Source organism: Aythya marila (assembly GCF_965140915.1).
Source record: "Aythya marila genome assembly, chromosome: 17".
Classification (NCBI taxonomy): domain Eukaryota; kingdom Metazoa; phylum Chordata; class Aves; order Anseriformes; family Anatidae; genus Aythya; species Aythya marila.
Window position 1 is genome coordinate 3,271,155 of NC_139058.1, and position 20,543 is coordinate 3,291,697.

The 20,543-nt window shown below is 43.4% G+C and overlaps 1 protein-coding gene across 10 annotated transcripts in view; it reads right to left on the bottom strand.

Annotated features, from left to right (window-relative positions):
- The window catches only part of PITPNM2 (phosphatidylinositol transfer protein membrane associated 2), a 133,656-nt gene that overhangs the window by 45,729 nt on the left and 67,384 nt on the right, over positions 1 to 20,543 (bottom strand). For all 10 annotated transcript variants that reach the window (XM_082773955.1, XM_082773961.1, XM_082773963.1 and 7 more), the window contains 3 exons: positions 7,020 to 7,234; positions 5,360 to 5,481; positions 3,457 to 3,690 (listed from right to left, as the gene is read on the bottom strand). In XM_082773955.1, coding sequence (XP_082630081.1) covers positions 3,457 to 3,690; positions 5,360 to 5,481; positions 7,020 to 7,234 — 571 coding nt within the window. The remainder of the gene's footprint in view (positions 1 to 3,456; positions 3,691 to 5,359; positions 5,482 to 7,019; positions 7,235 to 20,543) is intronic.

The following is a 20,543-nucleotide window of genomic DNA, read 5'->3' on the forward strand; positions in this document are numbered from 1 at the left end:
CAGTGAAGAGCAGGCTCTGGGCAACACAACGCTCCTGTGTCCCACCCAGGTGCCTGCTCTCTTCTTGGCTAAAAATTTCCTGTCCTCACAGAGCAAACAAAACGAGCTATGTGGAAGAACAAGGGGTAGGAGTAGTCTCCCAGAGAGGTCTTTTTGCTGTGAAGGGAGAACTACCACACATGCACATATGTACACATGCAGATTGAGTTCAGAGGTACTCGTCATTTCTGTGTTGTTTTAATTATAACATTTCCCACTGCTGCGTGCAGAAAGATGATCTGTGAAGAGTCTAGCAGGGTGCAAACATTTAAATCACTCACCCTTCAACTCACCACCTCAACAACTCTGCCGCAGAGACTGCCTAAATCCTTGAAGTGCTGACTTTTGTAAGTGATTTGCTTGCAGATTGTGGTGTTGAACTTAATTTCACAAAAGGAAGTGTAAATGAACATGAGACAAGCCAGGATAGATGAATTTTAAAAGCCTTTGTCTACAGTGCTGGATTTGTTTTTCAATCTGAAGCAAAAATAGCAACTGCAGAAAAAAATCCGTATTAAAAAAAGAAAAAAAACACCACACCAAACCTTGCCCAAGCCTCTCTCAACTATCTGCATAGGGCAACTGTTCAGACACCCATTGATTATGTACCCAGTGGCAACATCCCAGAGCATTTTATAATGCACTCACACAACTTCCTGGCAGCCAATAAAGGATGCCTGATTCTCCTCAGGCAAAATTATTTTGTTGATGGTCACAACAGATCCCATAACCCTGTCAGTACAGTTCTGGTTGTCTGTTCTGATCAAGGGTAGCAAGCAGATATAACTGTTAGTTGCCTTATCTGCTCTTGCTCAGGCCACTCACAAAGAGAAGTGTGTGGTCACACCTGCGTGGTGCTAACCACAACCTGCCTTCTCTCAAAAAGGCAAAACCCTACTGCAGGCCCCAATGGGCAGAGCCCATTTGGATGAGCTTTCACATTTTAGTGCTCAAGTGAAGCAAAATTTCTGCAGAAGAGCTTTCTAAAACCTCTTCCCCTTCATCGCTGTGTGACAACTTGGGCATATTTAGCCTAAGATGCACTGGCTTAGACAAAGCTCCAGTTACTGGGCCGGGAACGCACTTTGCCGTGGTGTATAATCAATAACCCATACACAGTCAACACGCTTGTTTAGCAACAAAAGAACCAGAGCCCACGTGCACAATTAGGAAGCAAGTGGGAGCAGAACATTATGCAGTGCCAGTCCAATTAAACTTAAATTCTATGGGAAAGGAGTAAAAAAGCATACAAATATTACAGCCAAGTAGACTAATAGCCCACAATTTTAGTCTGTGTCTCGGGCTGTCAAAGCACTGAGTAACTGTCCAATTAGTCATCAGAAAAAATGGCTGTTGCACTCAGAAAGACTGAGAACATTTCAACACCATCCCCCAGAGTCACTCCCTCCGCACTCAGTAGCCTTTCCACATATTACAATCCATCCATCACCTAACTCAGAAGTTTTCTTCGTTCAAGTCATTCTTTAATTTTAGTTTGCACCACCTTGGGGAAAGTTTTGATCCTACTCTTGGTTTCTGCCTTGGTTTTCTTACTGTCTTGATGACCCTGTGCGGGGAGGGCTAATTCCCCAAGAAACAGGCTCACAGGAGCCAGGAACCAGCAGAAAGATGCCAAGGAGGGGCTGGCAGACAAGAAATCCCTGAGTAATTCAGTAGCCATCCAGTAGCACAACACACAAAGGTCTCCACCTGCTTTGGGCCATCAGCTGAAACCCCAAAACTGGGATCGCTATCTAAGTCATGTCTTAGCCCCCATCCTTCCAGCTTACACATCCTCACGCCTAGCTAGATGTCTTTTCTACACAAGCCCTGATGCTTTTTCCAGTCACTAACAGTGTGCCCATGGCTATCCCACTGCACAGGGAGGATACACATCTCTGGGCACCCAAAGCTTTTGCTTTCATTTTTCACTCACTCAACTTTGTCTCGCCTTAAAGACTTCTCTGATTTTATGCATCTTAACCACTTTGAAAAACAGTATTTGCCATCATTATAACAGAGTGGAAAGGCTTTTGAAAGGCAGACAATAAGCTGGCTCGGCTCTCGGCAAAGCCTCAATCAAGAGGGAAATGGCAGGCAATCTTTTATGAAATACAAAAGAAACATTTCTAAGAGACCACAGTTTAATCTATGCCAAACACCTCCGAACAACTGGAAGAGTCACATGCTTCTTTCTCATTTAACAGATACAATGGAGTTGTTATTCTGCCCCCATGTTTTGCAGCATACACTAAATTAACCCATGTCACTGAAACACCAAGGGAGTTCATTGCAGAGAGGCACTTGTAATACAGCCTGTAACAGGTAAAAACTTCCATCTAGGATGAACTAAAGCCAAAGGAGCTCTAGCAAAGGGAACAGACCATTCAGAGAATGGTGTGCACCATTCACCACTGCTCCTTCAGTGTTTTTCACACTAGGAGCTCCATTTAGAAGCACGGTATAACTAAGTAGAGCTGTAAAATTATTTATTTATTCCAGCATCAGGCACTTCAAAGAAGCTTTGCATATAGAAAGGGACAGCTACCTGGGTCACACAGGAGAATTCACTGTGTACAGAAAGCAGGAGACATCATTTACAAAGTCTTTCTTTGGCCTTTTCTTTGCCAGAGGACAGCCATAGCTCTGAACTTCTCTTGAGATGGGAATGTTTCTTTAAAACATTCTTTAAGTTATCCAGCTGGCCATAAAGCCTGTCTCCTCCGGCAAGGCTCAGAAACTATATCAGTTGTGTTATAGATTTTCAGTGGAGAACAAATTACTGCTACCACCTGCACAGTCCCCACTTAGTTACTTCTGGGACACAAACAATAGGCTACCTCCTTAAAAGCATTGACCTAAGAATGATGCACCAGTCAAAGAAGCACATTTACTCACAACCGAGAGCTGTCAGTGACCCATGGAGAGTTATAACACAGAGAGCTGGGGAGCCCTGAACACCACAGCCCAGAGATGTATGGCCGCATAAAGACCCACCTGCCCTACTGTAAGCTAGGGACGCTGCAGGGACTGGTTTCCTGGAACCACTTGTGACACAGAGTTGAAGCTCATTTATTTGAGCAGCCCTTGAGGACGTTGTCCAAAACAAAGAAAAAATGGCAGATTTTGAAAAAGATCCCAGTTAAACAGACAAATCCTGATTTAAAGAATAAAATACACTTGAAACCCTTTCAGTAGCTACATGTGATTAGTACTTACACATACCACAACCACAAGTGATAGAATAACACTTTTTTGAACTGACCAACAGGTCTGCAAAAGAGTAATTGGGTCTGAGAGTCTTTTCACAGACACGCCTTGGGATACCATACATTGCACATACCTCACTGTTGTATTTCAATTTGGAAACAACATTAAGGAGTTGATTGTAAACCTTGCAAGACTATAAATGCTCACCAACATCATGGATAAACCGCTCGATTTTCGACTGCATCCCCCAGTATCTGAACTCGACTTTACAAAGTTTATATGCACACATGATCGGGTATTTCCCAGGGTTGTTCTTGTACTCTTGAATCCAATCTTCTGAGAGAGGGCCTCTTTTAGTCTTTACTGATTTATACAGCTTTGGATCCTCCTCAGCTTTGTATTCATGTGGAGGGATAGGATCTTTAACAATATCAATAGGATCTGTAGGAAGAATAGAAACAGTTAGACATTTCCTTTGCCTGAACAAAAGAAGAAAGTAAATTTTCAGGAGTTATTTCTGTCTTAGTAAGTACCAGAAGCATTACAACAGTATCTGTTTTTACTTAAACAACTGATATATGAATTGTTTATACGCTGCTGCTGGGTAGTGATCTGCTCTACCAGAGCAATTCCTATGCACACTTCCAGCAAACAGAGGCTTTGCTGTAAACATTTTTGCCCAGTGACTACAGGTCCACAGCAGATCTCCTCATGACATATTTCTAGCTCCAAAGAGTTCTTTTGCACGTTCCATCCCTCAGCTTTTGTAGTATCACTGACAGTATTACAGCTCTACCTAATCTGGGACACTTAAATACACCTACCCCTTTTTAGTACTGTTATGGAATAGATGTTACCAGTGAACGTCTTATCTTTGGCATCCATCAAGTGAAGTTACTGTTACCTCCTCAATCTTTACTGTTACACCAGATCCACTACAGAAGGCAGAAAGTTTAAAGCAAGTCAAATCGTCCTCATTAACACTTCATCAATGAAGAAGTGGAAAGTGCAATGGGAACGGAGTGAGTGAACATATTTTTAAAATCTGCAACCGCCAACCCAAACCTCAGCAGCAGAAGTTCGGACTGAAGGGCAGGATCTCACTTCCCAAGGAACAACAGCTCTCCCGACACTTCTCAGGGAGGCAGCATGACTCAAGCCTATTTGTTCAGGACTGAAAACCCAATCAGATAGGCTTTGGAATGTGGACAGTCAAACTGAAGTTCAAAATGAAGCAGTTTAAATCAAGTAATGCTCAAAATTGCACCGGGTTATCACCGTGGCCAGCATGTCAACAGAGCTTAAGGAGCCTGAGCAGCCACTAGGTGTCCTTCCCCAGAGCTCCTGCTGAGCTCAGCCCTGGGACTGCAAGAAGTCAGCCTGAGCTCAAGTCACTTCTCAAGCCTCAGCAGCTTCAGAGCAAGGGATGCTTTGGTTCAGTGAGGCTGTAATTGCCAGCACTCCCTGCTATGCAGCTGGGCCTCCAGCAGATGCTATGGGCATGGGCCATGACGGACAGCAAGACAGAGGAACTGCTCTAATGCTTGCCATTTTCTGCCTTTTGACGAGATGTTCCGTTCTGCCTTTTCTTTTGTTAAATCCTTAAGTGTATCAGGCTCATTAACCCAACCTCCCAAAGACAGCTGTGCAGCTGAAGTGTTAACTTGCATAAGGGCAACAGGATGGGAAGGAAAAATGAAATACACCTTCATGCTTTGGAAACGCAGCTAGGAACATTCTTTCATATACCCAAGGGAGATACTTAATTATACAGCTACATTTTCCCCAGTAGTTATTTCTATTTATCATCCCCATTATCATTAGCTGTCCAACTTCTCTCAGGAACTGCACAAATAAGACAGAAAAGCATCAGCTTCATTTTACAGACAGGGGGATTCAAATGGATTTCCAGGTGCTTTATAAGCATGGAAGAGAACCCAGGTACTCTCTCTACTCGATGTAACCCTGCCCAGTAGGCACACCACTGATGGGGTGCACACCAGGGTTAGGAGTGGAAGGGTCAGGCCAAGGAGATGGGGCATACCAAGCAAAATCCTTTACCCAGCAAAAAGCAGAATGAAGGAAGAAATAAAAGAAAAGGGCTACTCACCTAGAATGGTTTGTCTTTTTTCTGCAGGAGAAAGGTTGAAAACGTTGGCGTGCTCTCCTGGATCAGTTTTGTAGTACGTCTCAATATCAATAGAGAACTTCTCCACAAAAGGGCACGTATACCTGAAAGCAAGAGCAATACAGCTTGGAGTAAATCCTGCTCAGTTTGGCAAGCAGAGAAAATGCTTTCCTAAGATGTGTAAAATCAGCCTGAAATCCAAGCCAGCCTTCACTCATTTTACTTCAGATATACTTAAAATACCGACTGTACAGATTAAAAAGATTTTCTTTATTAAATTCTTAAGATAGGAGCTTGCCTTGGACTTGTGGCTTCAGTGGAATAGCTCTGGTTTAGTGAAAGCCCAACCCCATAGCACAAAGGGGTTTGCTCCCCCTGAGCTGTTACATGGATTTAAGGGTGAGAAGATGCCAATGCTCCCACACTGGTTGGGTAGTCTCACTTTGCAGAGACACTGACAAAAGCCTGTGACTTAGTTTGACAATGTCTCCTCCAAAAGACAATTGTCAGGGCAGACCACATCTGAAGAAGCAGTGTTCAGCAAAGAGATAACTTCTGGGTCTGCTGTATTAACAAGTTCTGTTATCCTTACAGATTTGACACTGGGACACCCTGCAAGTGCATTTTTAGCAGGAAAAATGCAAAGTTCTTGCCTGGAATTTACAGCAGAATAGAATACGGACTGGTTCCGCCCAAGGCCAGGTTTCCTGGCCAGGGCACTGACTCACAGACAAGAGAATGGATAAAAACAAACTGAAAGTGGACTTTAATCACTGGAAAGTCATAAGATCCATGTTATTTAGTCATGAGCAATTGTCCATACACACACACTGGCTACCCACCTTTCCCCAAATTCATGTTACTTGTAGAGGCCAACTAAAACAGAACTATGAATGTTACCTACATTTCTGACAAAAATCAAAAGATCCTAAAGCCGTTTTATTATGACAGATGACAGAAACATCACACTTGCAAAGCTGGAATAGGGGAAATGCTCTAAACCAGAGTAACAGGTATACAGGCTATTTAGTCCAAGGCATCTGAAGTCCTCCCAGACAAAAATTGGCTAAAACAAAGAGAAGCAATCACCTCCCTGGAGCCTCTGGCTCTCTTCTCTTCTCAGAGTGAAAACCATTGGGTGTAGGTTTGTTATTTTCTAGCTAAAATACAGTAAGATAGTTACCAGAAAAGCAGCATCGTATTTATTAACAATTTTTAAACATTCTTCTCTACCTCTTCTTTCCCTCTTAGGGCAAGTGAATCCTGTTTTATTTGATAGTGTTCGACATGACAACTTTCCCATCACTGTGTACATTTATAACTTCACTGAGCTAGCAGATAACTGCAACGTTAAGTAGAACACAGTGCAGGATACCAGACTAAATAAAAACTATTCAAGATTTCCCACGCTTTGATGGACAAAACAGCTCACATTTTAAAGCAGCCCATCACAAATTCTTAAGTACACTTGCAGTCAGCCCAGGCAACGCTGATGCTTCTGAGATAAAGCACAGTGTAAGAATTTCAGGACTCGATGCCACGTTTTCTCTAAAGGATATTACTGGAGATGTAAGAGATGCCACTGCATCAAAACCTCTCCCTGAAGTAGGGAAACACCTCTGGACATTTTGATAAGTTTTACCTCGTCCTGGTATAAGGATATGCATTCCACGATTCCTCTTCAACTCGCAGAGCTGCCTTGGGCAATATTGACCGAAACCAGCTGGGTATGTGCATACCAATGTGGTACACTTTGTGAGTATACTGCCCGTTGCCTCCTGGGCCATCCATGTACGGCCTGTTCTCCAGGATCTCCACTCCACTGCCTTCCCCACATGTCTCCTCTCTGCTCTTTTTCTGAAAAGGAAAATATATCACACAGTTAGGCTTTCCAGTGTTTTGTACATACCAGGGTCTCAAAGCACATGAAGATCGGGGTGGTTTCTAGGACTCCTGTTGATCACAGTTTTATAGCCACAAGACCCGTAGCAGCACCCTGGCAGTAAGATTACCAAACCTTGAAATCATAAATGACAGATTTAGAAACTCATCTGGCCAACAGAGGAACCGGGATGTGATTTATTACAGATCCACTAGAAATCTGGATTTGACATCTCTATAGCTACGAGAATTTGCATGGAGACCTCATGACACAAATCCCTCCTCTTATAATAGGTAACACATTGCTCTTTCCGAGAGCACACTAAACCTTGGCTCCAGCTTTGAACCACCCAACGACACAAAAAGCTTTTGCATCAGTGGATGACATGGCAAAGGGGAATTTGTCCAACTTGGCACATTCTTGTGGTGGTGCATCAGCGTGAAGAATCACACACACACACAGCACAACACTGCAGTACTAAAGACTGTTTTATGACCTAAACCCACAGGATTTAGGGGCTTGTTGCTTGTGGTCTGGCAGAGCAGCAGCTCTCCAAGAACAGCTTGGAGACTACGCTCTGCTAATTAAGATATTTAGAAGAAAGAACTCAAGTTTGCCAGAATGCACACAGTACCCCCTGGCAGCTTCAATATTTTGGCTTATTTGTAGCACTGTCCCTCATTGAGGGACCTGGCAAAAATTCCTTCAATAAAACAAACAAATAAACAAACAAAACACCTAATTTCAGTGCTTCTAAGAAGAGCTAGAGGCAAACCAAATATTTGTTCAGCTATAACACATTTCAGCAGATTGGATGATGGATAACCTTCATCATTTCCAACCAATAGATTCATATTATTAGTGCTTTGAGTTTTTCAGTTTACTGTCTTTATTTGAGAGGACGGTACCCTGGAAATTCAGAAAAAAATGGAATTATACACAAGAATCAACTGTGAAATGCAATGCAATAACAACCTCTCACTTCTGGCAAACAAACAATTCCTCGGAAAACAAGACTTAACAGAAAATGATTAATAAGATGCAAGCGATCGGCTTCTCGTCTTTTGAGGACAGCATGATAAGCCAGCGGAGCTATTTAAAAAGAGGGCTATTTACTTCTAAATAACTCTCAAGCGATTTTAAATTTAAACAGCTGCAACCAACAAATCTAAATAATTGACAATCTGAATAGTCATTTTTTCCTACCCCACAAACTGTGAAGTACTGCAAAAGAGAAGCACTTTTTTAAAGTTTATGTCTAACATTCAGCTGGCAGTTCATTAAAACACACATCCTCTTAAAACAAATTACTGTCTTTCAGTTCCTATATAAGCATTGACCAAGTCTTGTACAAATATTTATGACAATAACATTAAATAATCTTGATGACCCAAAAATCTGGTTAACTCAAAGGTCTTGGAAAACGAAGCAACCCAGCAGGCATGGAGAATGTGTCAGACAGAATAAGAGCGCAGCATCTGCTCTGAACAGTTGATACAAATTATGGAGATCTAGAGTCTTATTATATGGCAGAAGCACGTGGAAATCATAAGCAGAGGAAATACAGATTCTCCTTGTGCCAAATTACCACATGTGGAACCATACATCAGCTAGATTGAAAATTACTGTTCCAGATTATGTGGTTACCAACAATTCCAAGTCCAGTCTGCCAGTCCTTGTTTCGGACCAAAACCCATTTAGGAGTTTTTCAAGAAATCCACAGCACCGAGTGAACTCAGCACCTGGTAGGGTGGTGCAAAGCCAAACTTGCACAGAAGAATCGTGTCCCTAGACTTACAGCTGCTTGCATTGTAATGGAAAACCAAAATGCTGAAGATTTATTTTGTTTTAATAGCCACGGTTGAAATTGAAATTAAAATGGATAAAAACACTCTTAGGCTTTTCTTCTGGGAACGTGATTTCATGCTCTTCTTTTCAGAGATACCTCTGAGAAATGCCTTATCCCTCTCCGATAGCTCTCCACTTCTCCCTGTCTGATCGCTGGAGATGTGGCATGGTGTCATGCTCCCAGCACTTGGAGAGGTAAGGAAGAAGGGAAAACCCCAAATTAATTGAGACTCTTTGGGGAAGTCAGTTTGCATCCCACTTCTGATTTCTGGTTATTTTATTCACTTCTGCACACCTGCAGGAGACCACGAACCCTGTTCTGAGAGCAGTGCATGCTTCCTCCTTCAGCCTTTCCAGATGACCAGCTCCTGCCCACAGCCTCTTTCACCCAATTGCAAACCTCAAGCAAGTTTTGGCCCTGTGTGTTCCTCCTGCTTGTCACTTATCTACACAAAAGAGGACAGCAAGAATATTCTCTGAGATGAATGTGAACTAGGAGCTGCACCTCTGCATGGCAGAAATCAGAGCTGCAAAGTTTACATCTCAAACTCTCTTTTGAGCAAGGACTGAGGCAGGCCAAATTATACTCAAAACATAACACAATTTATCACTGGGATGAACACTACAGTCAAAGAAAAACTCACAAGAAATCCCCAACAAAGCTGCCTCCCAGCCCTGCATGCTCTCAATTAGCATACAGAGAGGGCTACAAGCACAGTGAGGTCAGGAAGGAACAAAGAGGCCAGGTTAGATGGCGAATGGTACAATTACTAACCAGTCATAAAGGCAAAAATAAGATACATATCTTAGACAATAAAATAAAGACATCAGCAACGCACACTCAACAGACCAGGATGATACTCTGTGCTAAGTGGTTCAGCGAAAGTACACCACTTCTGGAAGTGAAGAGCAATTTGCTTTCAGCCATATAGCCTCTTCACGTCTATTGTGACTCAGCTACAGCATGGAGAGGGCTCGTTACAAGGAAGTGGTCTGTAAACAACAATTAAAAAATAACCATCGATTAGGAAAACATTTGGCTTGAGAAGTGTCTGGCAAGCCCTCTCCAAAGACTACCCGTCTGCTGGGAGTGGCAGCTGTGCAGGCATTTTAGGGTCAGTCTTTAAGGTTTCAGCCTCGTAGACCATGACCCTACAGAAAAAAAGACACTTTATTTAGCAGATTACCTGTGTTACTGCTACTTGCTCCTGACAACAGCATCTTCCCTCTACATAAACGTCTGAGGAACAGTCCCCAGCAAAATCAAAGAGCAGCTAACAGCCTTTATATGCAAGATATCTAAGCTGTAATCACAGTAAACCATCTTATATTGTATTACAACAGGAAATCCAGTCATCCCTTTAGAAGTCCCTCTCCTCTGCTGATGCCACTTGATGTTCTGCACAGCCCCATCAATAGCTTTCCAGGACAGATGGTGACACAGATCCCTCCTAGCTAAAGTAATAGCATTAAATTACTCATAACAGGGAACCCAGAGAAGCAGATGCACCATGATTAGCAAGAATGCCCGTTACTTAAAGGGTTCTATTAAAATAAATCTCTTGGCACTGCAGCATAGCATGGGACACAGCACATGACCTCACCATCACAATCACGGAATGAATAACTCCGATGAATGTCGTTTAAACATCGGGCTAGCCTAACCCCATTTATCATCTGTCCTTCACAGCAGGAGACAAGCGGCTGCAAACAAAGCCTCCCGCCAGCGACGACAGGGTGATCAGCTTGCAGGTCTTCCATCCCCTTGCCCAGCAAGACACATGCCTGGTGTTTCATCTCCAGAGTAAAGCACAACCATGTACGGGCTCAAGTCCACACACAGAACATCTCTGCAAAGTCTACGGTTGTGTTGCAAATGGTTCAGTGCTTCCATTTCTTCTATTTTTTTATTTTTTTAATCGTAACTTACTACTTTGAGCAATGTTGCAGAGAAGGAGTAAAGATGGGGTGGGTTTCATGGTGATAAACAGGCAATCCAAGCATTGTTCTAGCTTTTAAAAACAGGTTACAGCTATAATCCTACCTTGTTTACCACTGATTATTGTTTACACTTCAACTCCTCAATCCAAGTAAGTTAGACAGTGATTATAAAGGGTTGACATGTTTTAGCTTCACAGTGAGGTTTCTTGGTGCGTTACCGCAATATATTTACACAGTGCCAATGGCTTATTTCAATGACCCATGAGAGTTTTGATTTGAGATTATTCAAGTTATGAAGACTGACAGCACTCATTTGGTAGACCTATTGTCCATGAATAACAAGGACACAAAACCATTGTCTGGAAACAATAACCAGAACAATTTTTTCCCCTCCAGCTCCCATTAGGCAACAGGATATTTTGATGGTCCAAACAATTTCTCCTGGGAGAATCCATTAAAATAACACTCAAGTCTTGGGATTTCTCATCCCGTTTGGACACGGATACAAGAAGCTTACTGCTGGTAGATGGTTTCAGCTGATAATGATAGCAAAGGCATCTACGTATCCACTGAACAAGAACATGACAGCGAATTTCCCCAGAGGATCCTGCTAACACTTCCGCATACCGTTGTGGCTAAGGAGGCTGAGATAACATTCTCTATGGCCAATTACTAGGTTTTGTCGCTTCAGATCCGAAGGCTACCACAAGTGGCAATGAAAACCCCAGAAACAACCCTGTCCTTTGGGAACCAGAGAAAGCCTGAATTGCCTCATGCAACTCACCAGAAAACAGAATTCCTGAGGCTGCTTAAGATGGATAAATCTGGCTGTGTTTGGATAGCTTTTAAGACCTGGTTTGACTAATCAGAACTTTTTTCCCCTGTTCTATTTTAGAAAGGAAGACCAAAGGCTCTGAAGATGTAAGGTGCTGAGGAACAAAACCTAAGATGGGAGAGCAGTAAGTTACCTGCGTTCAGTTTCTTCTATATGTTAAGGGAGAACTATTCCCAACCATCTCTGGTTGGATGTCATTTAGGCTGGCCGTGATTTCACTCTTCTAATTGATTTTCCAAAGCAATGCCCCTTTCCCATCACCAACTGCCTGCCCCTGATGTGCACCTGACACGCACTTTCAAGGTGCACACACTAAGCGACACACCAGGGCTGCAAGCACCAAGAAGGTGCCAGTTACACCACAGCTGGTGCGTTGCAGGTGTGTGTAGTGTGACAGTCATTTTACACCTTTCTTCCCTCCCCTATCCCCCCAAGAAAACTCACGAGAAGATCCCATCCCTCACAGTTTTTTCACTATTTTATTAAGTCACAAAAGTCAAGCGTTAAGTTTGGGCAGGAAATTAAATTCCCTCCCCTTCACTTTTATGCTTAAAAATTACCTTTTTCCCCCTCATCCTTGATAGACAGGAGTTCAATAACCCTTTCCAGAAATGCTGGGAGAGCTTAGAAGCAATGCAGCCTGTTGGCTGGGCTCACTGTGGCTATACCAGCATCGAGCACCACAAATAAAACAGCACGACAACAGATGCACAGTTGCAGCCATAGCTGCTGCAAGCCAGAATTACACAGCACCTAAAACCAGAAGGCCAATGATAGAGATGCTGGAAAATACCGAAAGGTCCCGAGCCCAGTACACGGCTTATTCTTCACACATTTTTCCAGCAGAGGATTTTTGTATGTGGATAACAGGCACAGTGACGGTGTGCACACACACGGGTGTATCCTTTCTGTCTTCAGCTGTCTCTTGCTGCGGTATGACTCAGCACTGGGTTCTGTTAGCCACTCCTTTTTGATCATTTGAACTGACATCTAATTCATTACGAGCAACCAGCTTTCACCACCACCAACCTTCTGTCTGCTGACACAGATTATCTGATAGACCAGGCACCACTCGTGCTCAGTATTTACTGCAGGTACTCCAAAATCAGGTCTTTGACCGTGAAAATGAAATGTTGTTTTATCCCAAAAGCGTAGTTGACCATATGCCTCAAACCATTTTTTCCCCCCAAAAATGCATGTGTCAAAGCCCATGAAACATTCAACTAAGGTGTTATCACCTTAATCAGTTTAATACCCGAGGAAAAAACTTTGTTAGTGTGAAAAAAGAAGGGAGCAGGGGAGATGGTGCTCTTCTGCTCTTACAGAAGCCAAGAAGGAAAACTTTTGATGAGATCAAAATTGACATAATTTTATCAGTGCACGGCATCTTCTAAGAGCAAACAGGAAGTTACACGAATTTAATTAAAAATAAAAAAACACGCCCATACTGTTATTAATACATTAGGCTGCTGAAGTAGAACAGCACACACAACCTTTGGCTGTCAGTCGAAGGCTTTTGTACTGCACTCGGCGGAGCAAAGTGCCATTAGTGCCATGCATTAGAGAGCACAGGCTCGGCGAGGGAGCAGCCTTTTAAAGAGGGAGAAAGTAACTTGAAGAGACAGAGCTGCTGGCAGGGCCGTGTGTAGCATGCAGATCTTTCAAGCCCCATTTCAACAAATTAACTGTGATGTGGCAATCTTCACTAGGCTTGAGTCGGGACCTTTAACGAGATACAGCAAAACAGTCTGCAGACACTCAGCAGCCCCGCATCAGGGAAGGCAGGTCAGCTTCCCTGCTCCTGTTTTGCAGGTGTTGAGCACATGCTCACTGGTTGCATTGGGAAGACGATATTAAAGGAGGCAGGAGAGAGGAACCTTGTTCCCCCCCAGGGCTGGGTTTTAATGGTACTTCTGAACCTGCACTTTGTGAAGTACAAATCAGAAACAATCCATGTCAAGCAGCATTGCTGGAGGACAGTGAGGAACTCGTGAGTTTGGTTCTTGTTACTCAAACTCAAGGCTTACTGCACCTCTTCGTGCACTGCGACGGTGGCACTGCCCGAATGGCAAACCAAGTTCCACCGCAGTGGGATTTCCCACTCTCTACATCCTTTGAGAAGTTGCAGACGCCACAGGACCCTGATTTTGTATACACCACGTGCATCACATTACGAATACAGGCAACTCCGAGCTGCACCATCCGTTTCCATGGCAATGGGACTGCATCAGCAGTCAGCTGGGTTGAGTTTAGGCCATCCTCACCTCGGCTCCAGCGCTGCACACAAATCCCTGCTGCTAACACAAACCAAGTGATGTCACCAGTAACCATGGTGCCCGCACCGAGCTTTCCATGTGCCCTTTGCGCTCTAACATGCATCCTTCACGCATGACAATTGCTTTAATCCAATTAGTGCTCGTAAAAAAAAACTGCACGAAGGGCCAGTGTCAATACTTATTTAGCAAAGGAAGGTTAGCTCGAGTCAACAGGACAACAATCTGAACACGAAGCTCTACAATTGCACTTCCACTTCTCGTTGCGCTGCACACGTAGGAATGACCTGTAACTGGAGAGAGGAGAAGGAAATCTGTTCCTCGTCAATAGTTTTATTAATGAAGGCAGAGGAGCAGCTGTTTTAAATATCCTCTTTCTAGGTTTGATCAATAGCTGGGCAATGCACAGTGCTTCATTCCAGCTGGGCAGTATCTCTTATCCCAAACATCAGCACTTTGCTGGTTGAATATAAAACCTGTTCTGAAGTGCTCCTACCATCCGTTCGAAAACAAACAAAAGGAGTCCTACAATGAGAGTGAGTTGTAAAGAGTTGTAAAGAGTGGAGAAATCAGAAGACTGCCCAGACAGACAGACAGGAACCTGGCCATCATACCACGAAAAGACACTGCCATCTCCCACGCTGCTGCTCAGAGCCACCAGGAGGGCCAAGCACCTCCTGCCCTTCCCCTTCAAGCCAGTCTGGTTTCACTGGGTGTACCCAAACACATTAGATAATTAGGTAGAAGATTCTGAGAGTAACCATAAAGTCGTTGTCATCTGTCTTCCCAATCGAGCATTGCACAGATGTAATTTCCAGGAAGGCTGACCCTTCAGGTCCTTCCCTGCTCTGCAGGGAGCTGCCCTCTGATCACCTCCCTGCCAGAAGCAGGAACATTATGGGGCTCTTCCCTCGAGTTTACCAAGCAAGAATTGGGACTATCACACACAAATGGCTGGCCTTTTGTCCCCTGCTTCAATCACCGTGTAATGCTGCCTCCAAGTAGGCAGCAAACACACCAAGAGAAAGAAAAGGATGTTATCCCTGAAGGGTCTTCCTGTCAGAAGAGCCACTTTCTGGCGGTAAGTATCTTGGTGTCCAGGAGATTCTGGGTCTGATCCTGCCACCCCTTCACTCTCCTGAGAGCTGCCTGAGGTGACGGTCACAGACCTTTGCACTGCCCCCAGCCCCAGGCATGACCAGCAGCTCCACCAACCTCTGAGGGCAGAAGGGCATCGCCACCAGGAGAACTCAACATACTGGGAGAATCCTGCAAGAAATCCCAGCCAGCAGAAGCAGAACAAAGCTGGACATTAAGAAGGCCCTGACCCAAAAAAGGTGCTGTTCTCACCCCAACAAGCACAGGTTACTTGTGCCTCATCTGAAGCACCATCACTCTTGGGTAATTTTCTTGTAATGTAAGACATATTCCTAAAAAAAGCCCTAAAAATTAAAGCCGGGACAGGTTGTCATCAGCAGGCTCTTGCAAGACAGAGCACAGGTATGCACAGCATTAATTTGTAAAATATTGTATGCGCTGCATTATTTAGAATCAGGTCTAGAAATTAATGAAGCTGTTTGTACAATACCAGGATATTTTGAGGACAATCAATTGCACTGGACTATAAATAATTTACAGCATTAAGAGAACCGTTCTCATGGCCACTCATTAATCACCGCCTTACAAAGACACCCAGCCACACTCCTACGGAGCCAAGGCTGTATGTGCCAGAGGCACATGAATTAGGAATCACTTTATTATGGAGATACCTCAAACTTGTTTACCCCACACGCTCCATCTTTCAAAATGTCTGCTACACTTCCAGCACAATATTTCATCTTACCTCAAGTATTTCCTTCCCTGTCTTTAAATGAATTTTTTACTGCGTTAGCTATTCCACACACACTGTCCATAAGGATTACTGTCCCTAGTTTAAGGAGAAAAAGCAAGTTGCCCATTATTGTGCTGTGAGTCAGAGATAAAATTTCAACTCCCTGTTTCAGATCAGTTCTGATCCTCCGACTATATCCCAGATTTTAGGAACCAAGTGCAACTATTCCCTAATGGACTGTACACTGAACTACCAGAGGACTGGCTCAGAGAAATCCCCAGAATTTTCCTAATACCCGATTCATTACTTGCCTTCAGGTCTTAGAAGTGAGGACCTAATCCAGATCAACAATCAATATTTTGTTCACAGGTAGACAGATCAAATTTTCTTTCATAAGAATACAAATGAAAGAGAAGGAAAAAGGATTTTTGACAGCCACAAACCCAGTAGGATTATCGGTGCTGCATCTTTTATTAAAACTACTACAAATATGAAGTTTAAAATCATGTTTTGTTATAACCTTCTCAGCTTCACTGAGTTTTGTTGGAGAGCACAAGCATGCCGACTGTAAAGGCACCATAGCTCATTACTCGAAAATAAAAACTTTCTTTACCAGGTATGGAAGAACAGCCAATTTAAGAACTGTTCCAAGATAATGACTACAAAAGCAGGAAAAAAAAAAAAAAAACTTTGCTATTTCTGTAGGTTTTTCCAAAACATTAATCCATATGGGTGTCAATGTCAACTCCTGCAAATTGGACTTTAAGTCTGGGAACACCGAATGCAGCCCTCCCTTGTTCCTGAAACAATGCAAGTGTGAGCATCTCAGTGTCCTCTTTCATAAGGACACAAGCCTTTGTGATCACAGACAAAAGGTTATGAAAACCAGAGGAGGAAGAGAGAACATAAAAGTCACAGGTTTTGAATCCTGCAGCATAGAAATTCACTAAAATCCTCAAACCAGGGTTTTGCTTTTAGGAGACTCTGCATCTTCCAAGGTCTCCAGAGCTGTCAGCAGTGTCACCTGCTTTTGAAATTAAAGCATACATGTCTATCTGTCCAGATGGCCAAGGCATCTGCAAACGAAAGGAAAAAATAATCAGCCATCCTGTTCTTCGGTGTCCAGAGATGAAGGGTTGGTTTGCTTTCCCCCCCTCAATCTTTCACCATCTGCTGAGCCTGCTGGCAATTGCCAAGTGTAGCTAACAGTTTAAGGGACGAGACTTTTGCACCCAGATATCAGCACGTGGCCTAAAGAATTACCGAAAACGGGCTTTGTGGTGGAATCTGTTCTCAAAGGCCCAGCCTGAGAGCTACAGCCAAAGAAAGGAGAACGCAGGGCGGTGCAGGAGTCCGGAGCCCGTGATGAGCGACACACCACTGCCTTTTGGGAGGGAGGAAAGCGACTCCACCAGCACTATGACAGGTGAGCACAGCACACCGCAGATGCTTGGAAACACGCTCTTAATTTTCAGCAAAGCCAATAAATGCAGAGCCCTGAGGGACTGCAGAAGACGGGCTCATGTTAAAAGATGTAAAGAGCCCTCGATGCCCAGGATCCCGGCCACGTTCAATGGGCAGTGCCAAGCAGATGGGTTTTCCTAAAGAGATTGCCACAAACAAGGGCCAGAGTCCTTCCCCAGCTGTGGACCCTTGAAGTGCTGAATGACAAAAGTATTACTGTTATTAACTCAAGAGGATGAAGTAGCATCTTAAAATAACTCCCATCCTCAAAAGGCAATCACTAGGTCCAAGAGAGCCTTTCTAAAATATGCCGTCTTGGGAGGAAGGTCACAAGTACCCAGAGAAAACTGCTCGGAGCAAGAGAGGACTGAAACTGTTTACAACAAAGAAACAGAGAAAGCAAACTGTGCATGCTGGTATAAATATAAGATTTAATAATGTGAGGAATCCTCTCATCTTATGCAGGGGTCAGAAGGGGAATGGTCTCTCGGAATCCCATGCCATATGGAACTGCAGTAATGAATGGTATTAAGACGATAAATGGGCTGACCTTTGGCTAATAACATACTGATCTTCCTATGAATGCATTCAGATCTTGGAATATAAACTTTCAGGAGACAGAGACTTAATATTAAAATGTGTGTTGTTCCTGGGGCAAAGGGGAGACACAGAAAGTACATTCAGTAAACACACAAGAAAAGAAAGTATATGTTACAGGAGAGGATAGCTGCTGAGACAAATACGCAAACATCTAGAAGGGAAATAATTAAGAGTTCCTTTAATAAGATCTATCTAAAGTGTCATAGAGAAAAAACAGAGCGGTCCTATCCTTTGTGCCCACAAGACTTCGCAGTCCTTGCAGAGACAGAAACATTGCATGTGCCTTTGGGGTGATGCACAGAGTCAGAGAAGACATCCATTATAGAGTTCTTGGTTCAGCATTTCTGCAGAAAGAAAGAAATCCCTACAGATGCTTGGAACAGTCCCCTCCGTCAACTGTTTGTGCTTCATTTCGGGTCTCCACTGCCAGCACTCACCCCAGTAGCTTTCTGCTTATGTTAGGACAGGAGCCTGCATTTCCCCCAGTTCTCCTTTGCAGTCCTGTGGGCAAGTCTGCAGGTCAAATTTATCTAGACATCTCTCCCCCTTGGAAGCAGCAGTGGGATTTTAAATGTGTGCGTACAGATCTTATAAAAAAAGATTATAATCTAAAACTCTTGTCTAGAAAAGAGATGCAAAGACTGATTTCACTGGTTTGAAATATTTTTTGCCTTTTATGCACCAGAACGACAGGCCACAGTAGACCCGAAGATCACTGACTCTGAGTTCAGATATAAAAATTAGTATGTTTTAATTGGACAGAAAAAGAGAGAAAAGTGCAGCTATGATGAAAAAAAACAAACCACAACCATTGTGCACACGGAGGAGCTGAGACCTAACTGCTCCATGGCTAATGCAGCGAGGGTTCCCAACCCAACCACGCCGACAATGCTGCGTGAGAGGTTTCCCATGAAAACAGTGATATTGATAGACTAAAATTTAATAGAGGAAAGCTATTCAGTTTAGACCTGCTAGGCTTCAAGCAACTGAAGGGTACATTAAGCCCTTTGCTGTAATGTAAAATTAACTTATTTATGGAAGAATCTAAGTGCTACTTAAAGTACTGAAACCACTGTCTCTGTAGATAATATTTCAGAAGCTAGCAGAAAGCAATACTTGAGAGACTCCTTGTTTCTCCACCCTCTGCCTCCCCCAGAAAAGAGGAAAAACCAAAAGGAAGCAGCAGGCCACTCATCTTGGTTTTCACAGGTTTACAAACCAGCCTGGGGAACTTCAAGCACAAGAGGAGCTACAGAGCAACGTGGGCACGGACACAATGATTTATTGTATGTCTCGCCTGCCGAGTGGCACAGCGTACCAACAACAGTTTATATAATGTGCAATTTTAATTCTCCCATCCTGCAAACATGGTAAACGTGAGTACAGCCTGTCCTGGCTCGATGGAAGGATCCTTTGCTACTTGGGCATGATGCTGCTTACATCAAAACTGGTAGAAATTTTGTTATGGCTTGCAACACGATGGAGGGACTGTTCTCTCCTGGAAGGAGATGAAAAGATCTTCCACTGCAAAGGCAAAAACCTCCATAGAAATGTCTTAAAATGTGACCACAGTATTACAGCTTGAGACTGAACGTCCATGCCAACATGTCTTGGAGGGGCTACTGCAAAAAGGGTTCCCAGAGCAACTGCATGGAGCAGTTGTTTCATCCCCAGCTAGGAAGATCTTTTTGGAGATCTGTAGTTGGGAGGATGCTGAAATCTGGGAGAATGATATGATTGCTCTTGAAAGAGCAGCTTTCTACCAACTGGTTTGGAGCTTAATAGGGAACTTCACTCATAAGCTTGAAGTTAAATGAGTGATCAACTTCAAGGACGTGCTTAAGACTGCCTAAAACCCTTGAGGAATACTTGTGACATCTCCTTTTTACCTTGTTGGAAAACTGCTTCTTACCGAATGGGCTGATTGGCGTCTCCAGTGGTAACAACACCGTATTGTATGCAACAAATGTCTTTGAAATGAACCTTTTGCTCTTAAGAATTGCTCCTCTCCCCAGGAACTACTCTAAATGGTTCTGCTCTACACATTTCAGACAAACATTTTTAAGAAATGTCTCTACACTGCTGTTTTATACAGATATCTCTGCTTGTTCCCCTAAGGAGGCTCAACCTACACGACTTGCTTCTCCTGTGGCCTCCCTGCACATTTCAGAGGCAAAATAAAAGACAGACACGAAGCACTTTCCCATTCTCTGAAAGGAACGCAAGTCATGCTCCCCACTGCTCTCTCTCCAGCAGCTGTCTCACAGACAAAACCTCTGCTTCTAAATCACACTGAAGAAAAAGGACATTTTATAGCATGGTCTAGGAAAAGCTCCCATTGAAGCTAGCAGGAATCTTTCCACCAATTTCAAGAAGCAAAATCCTACCTAATGCTAATAAGCAGAACATAAACTCCGTATACTACCATAAGTGACTTTTCTGTTTTTGATAATTTTGGTTTTTTATTTTCGACTATTTTCAGTGTAAAGCAC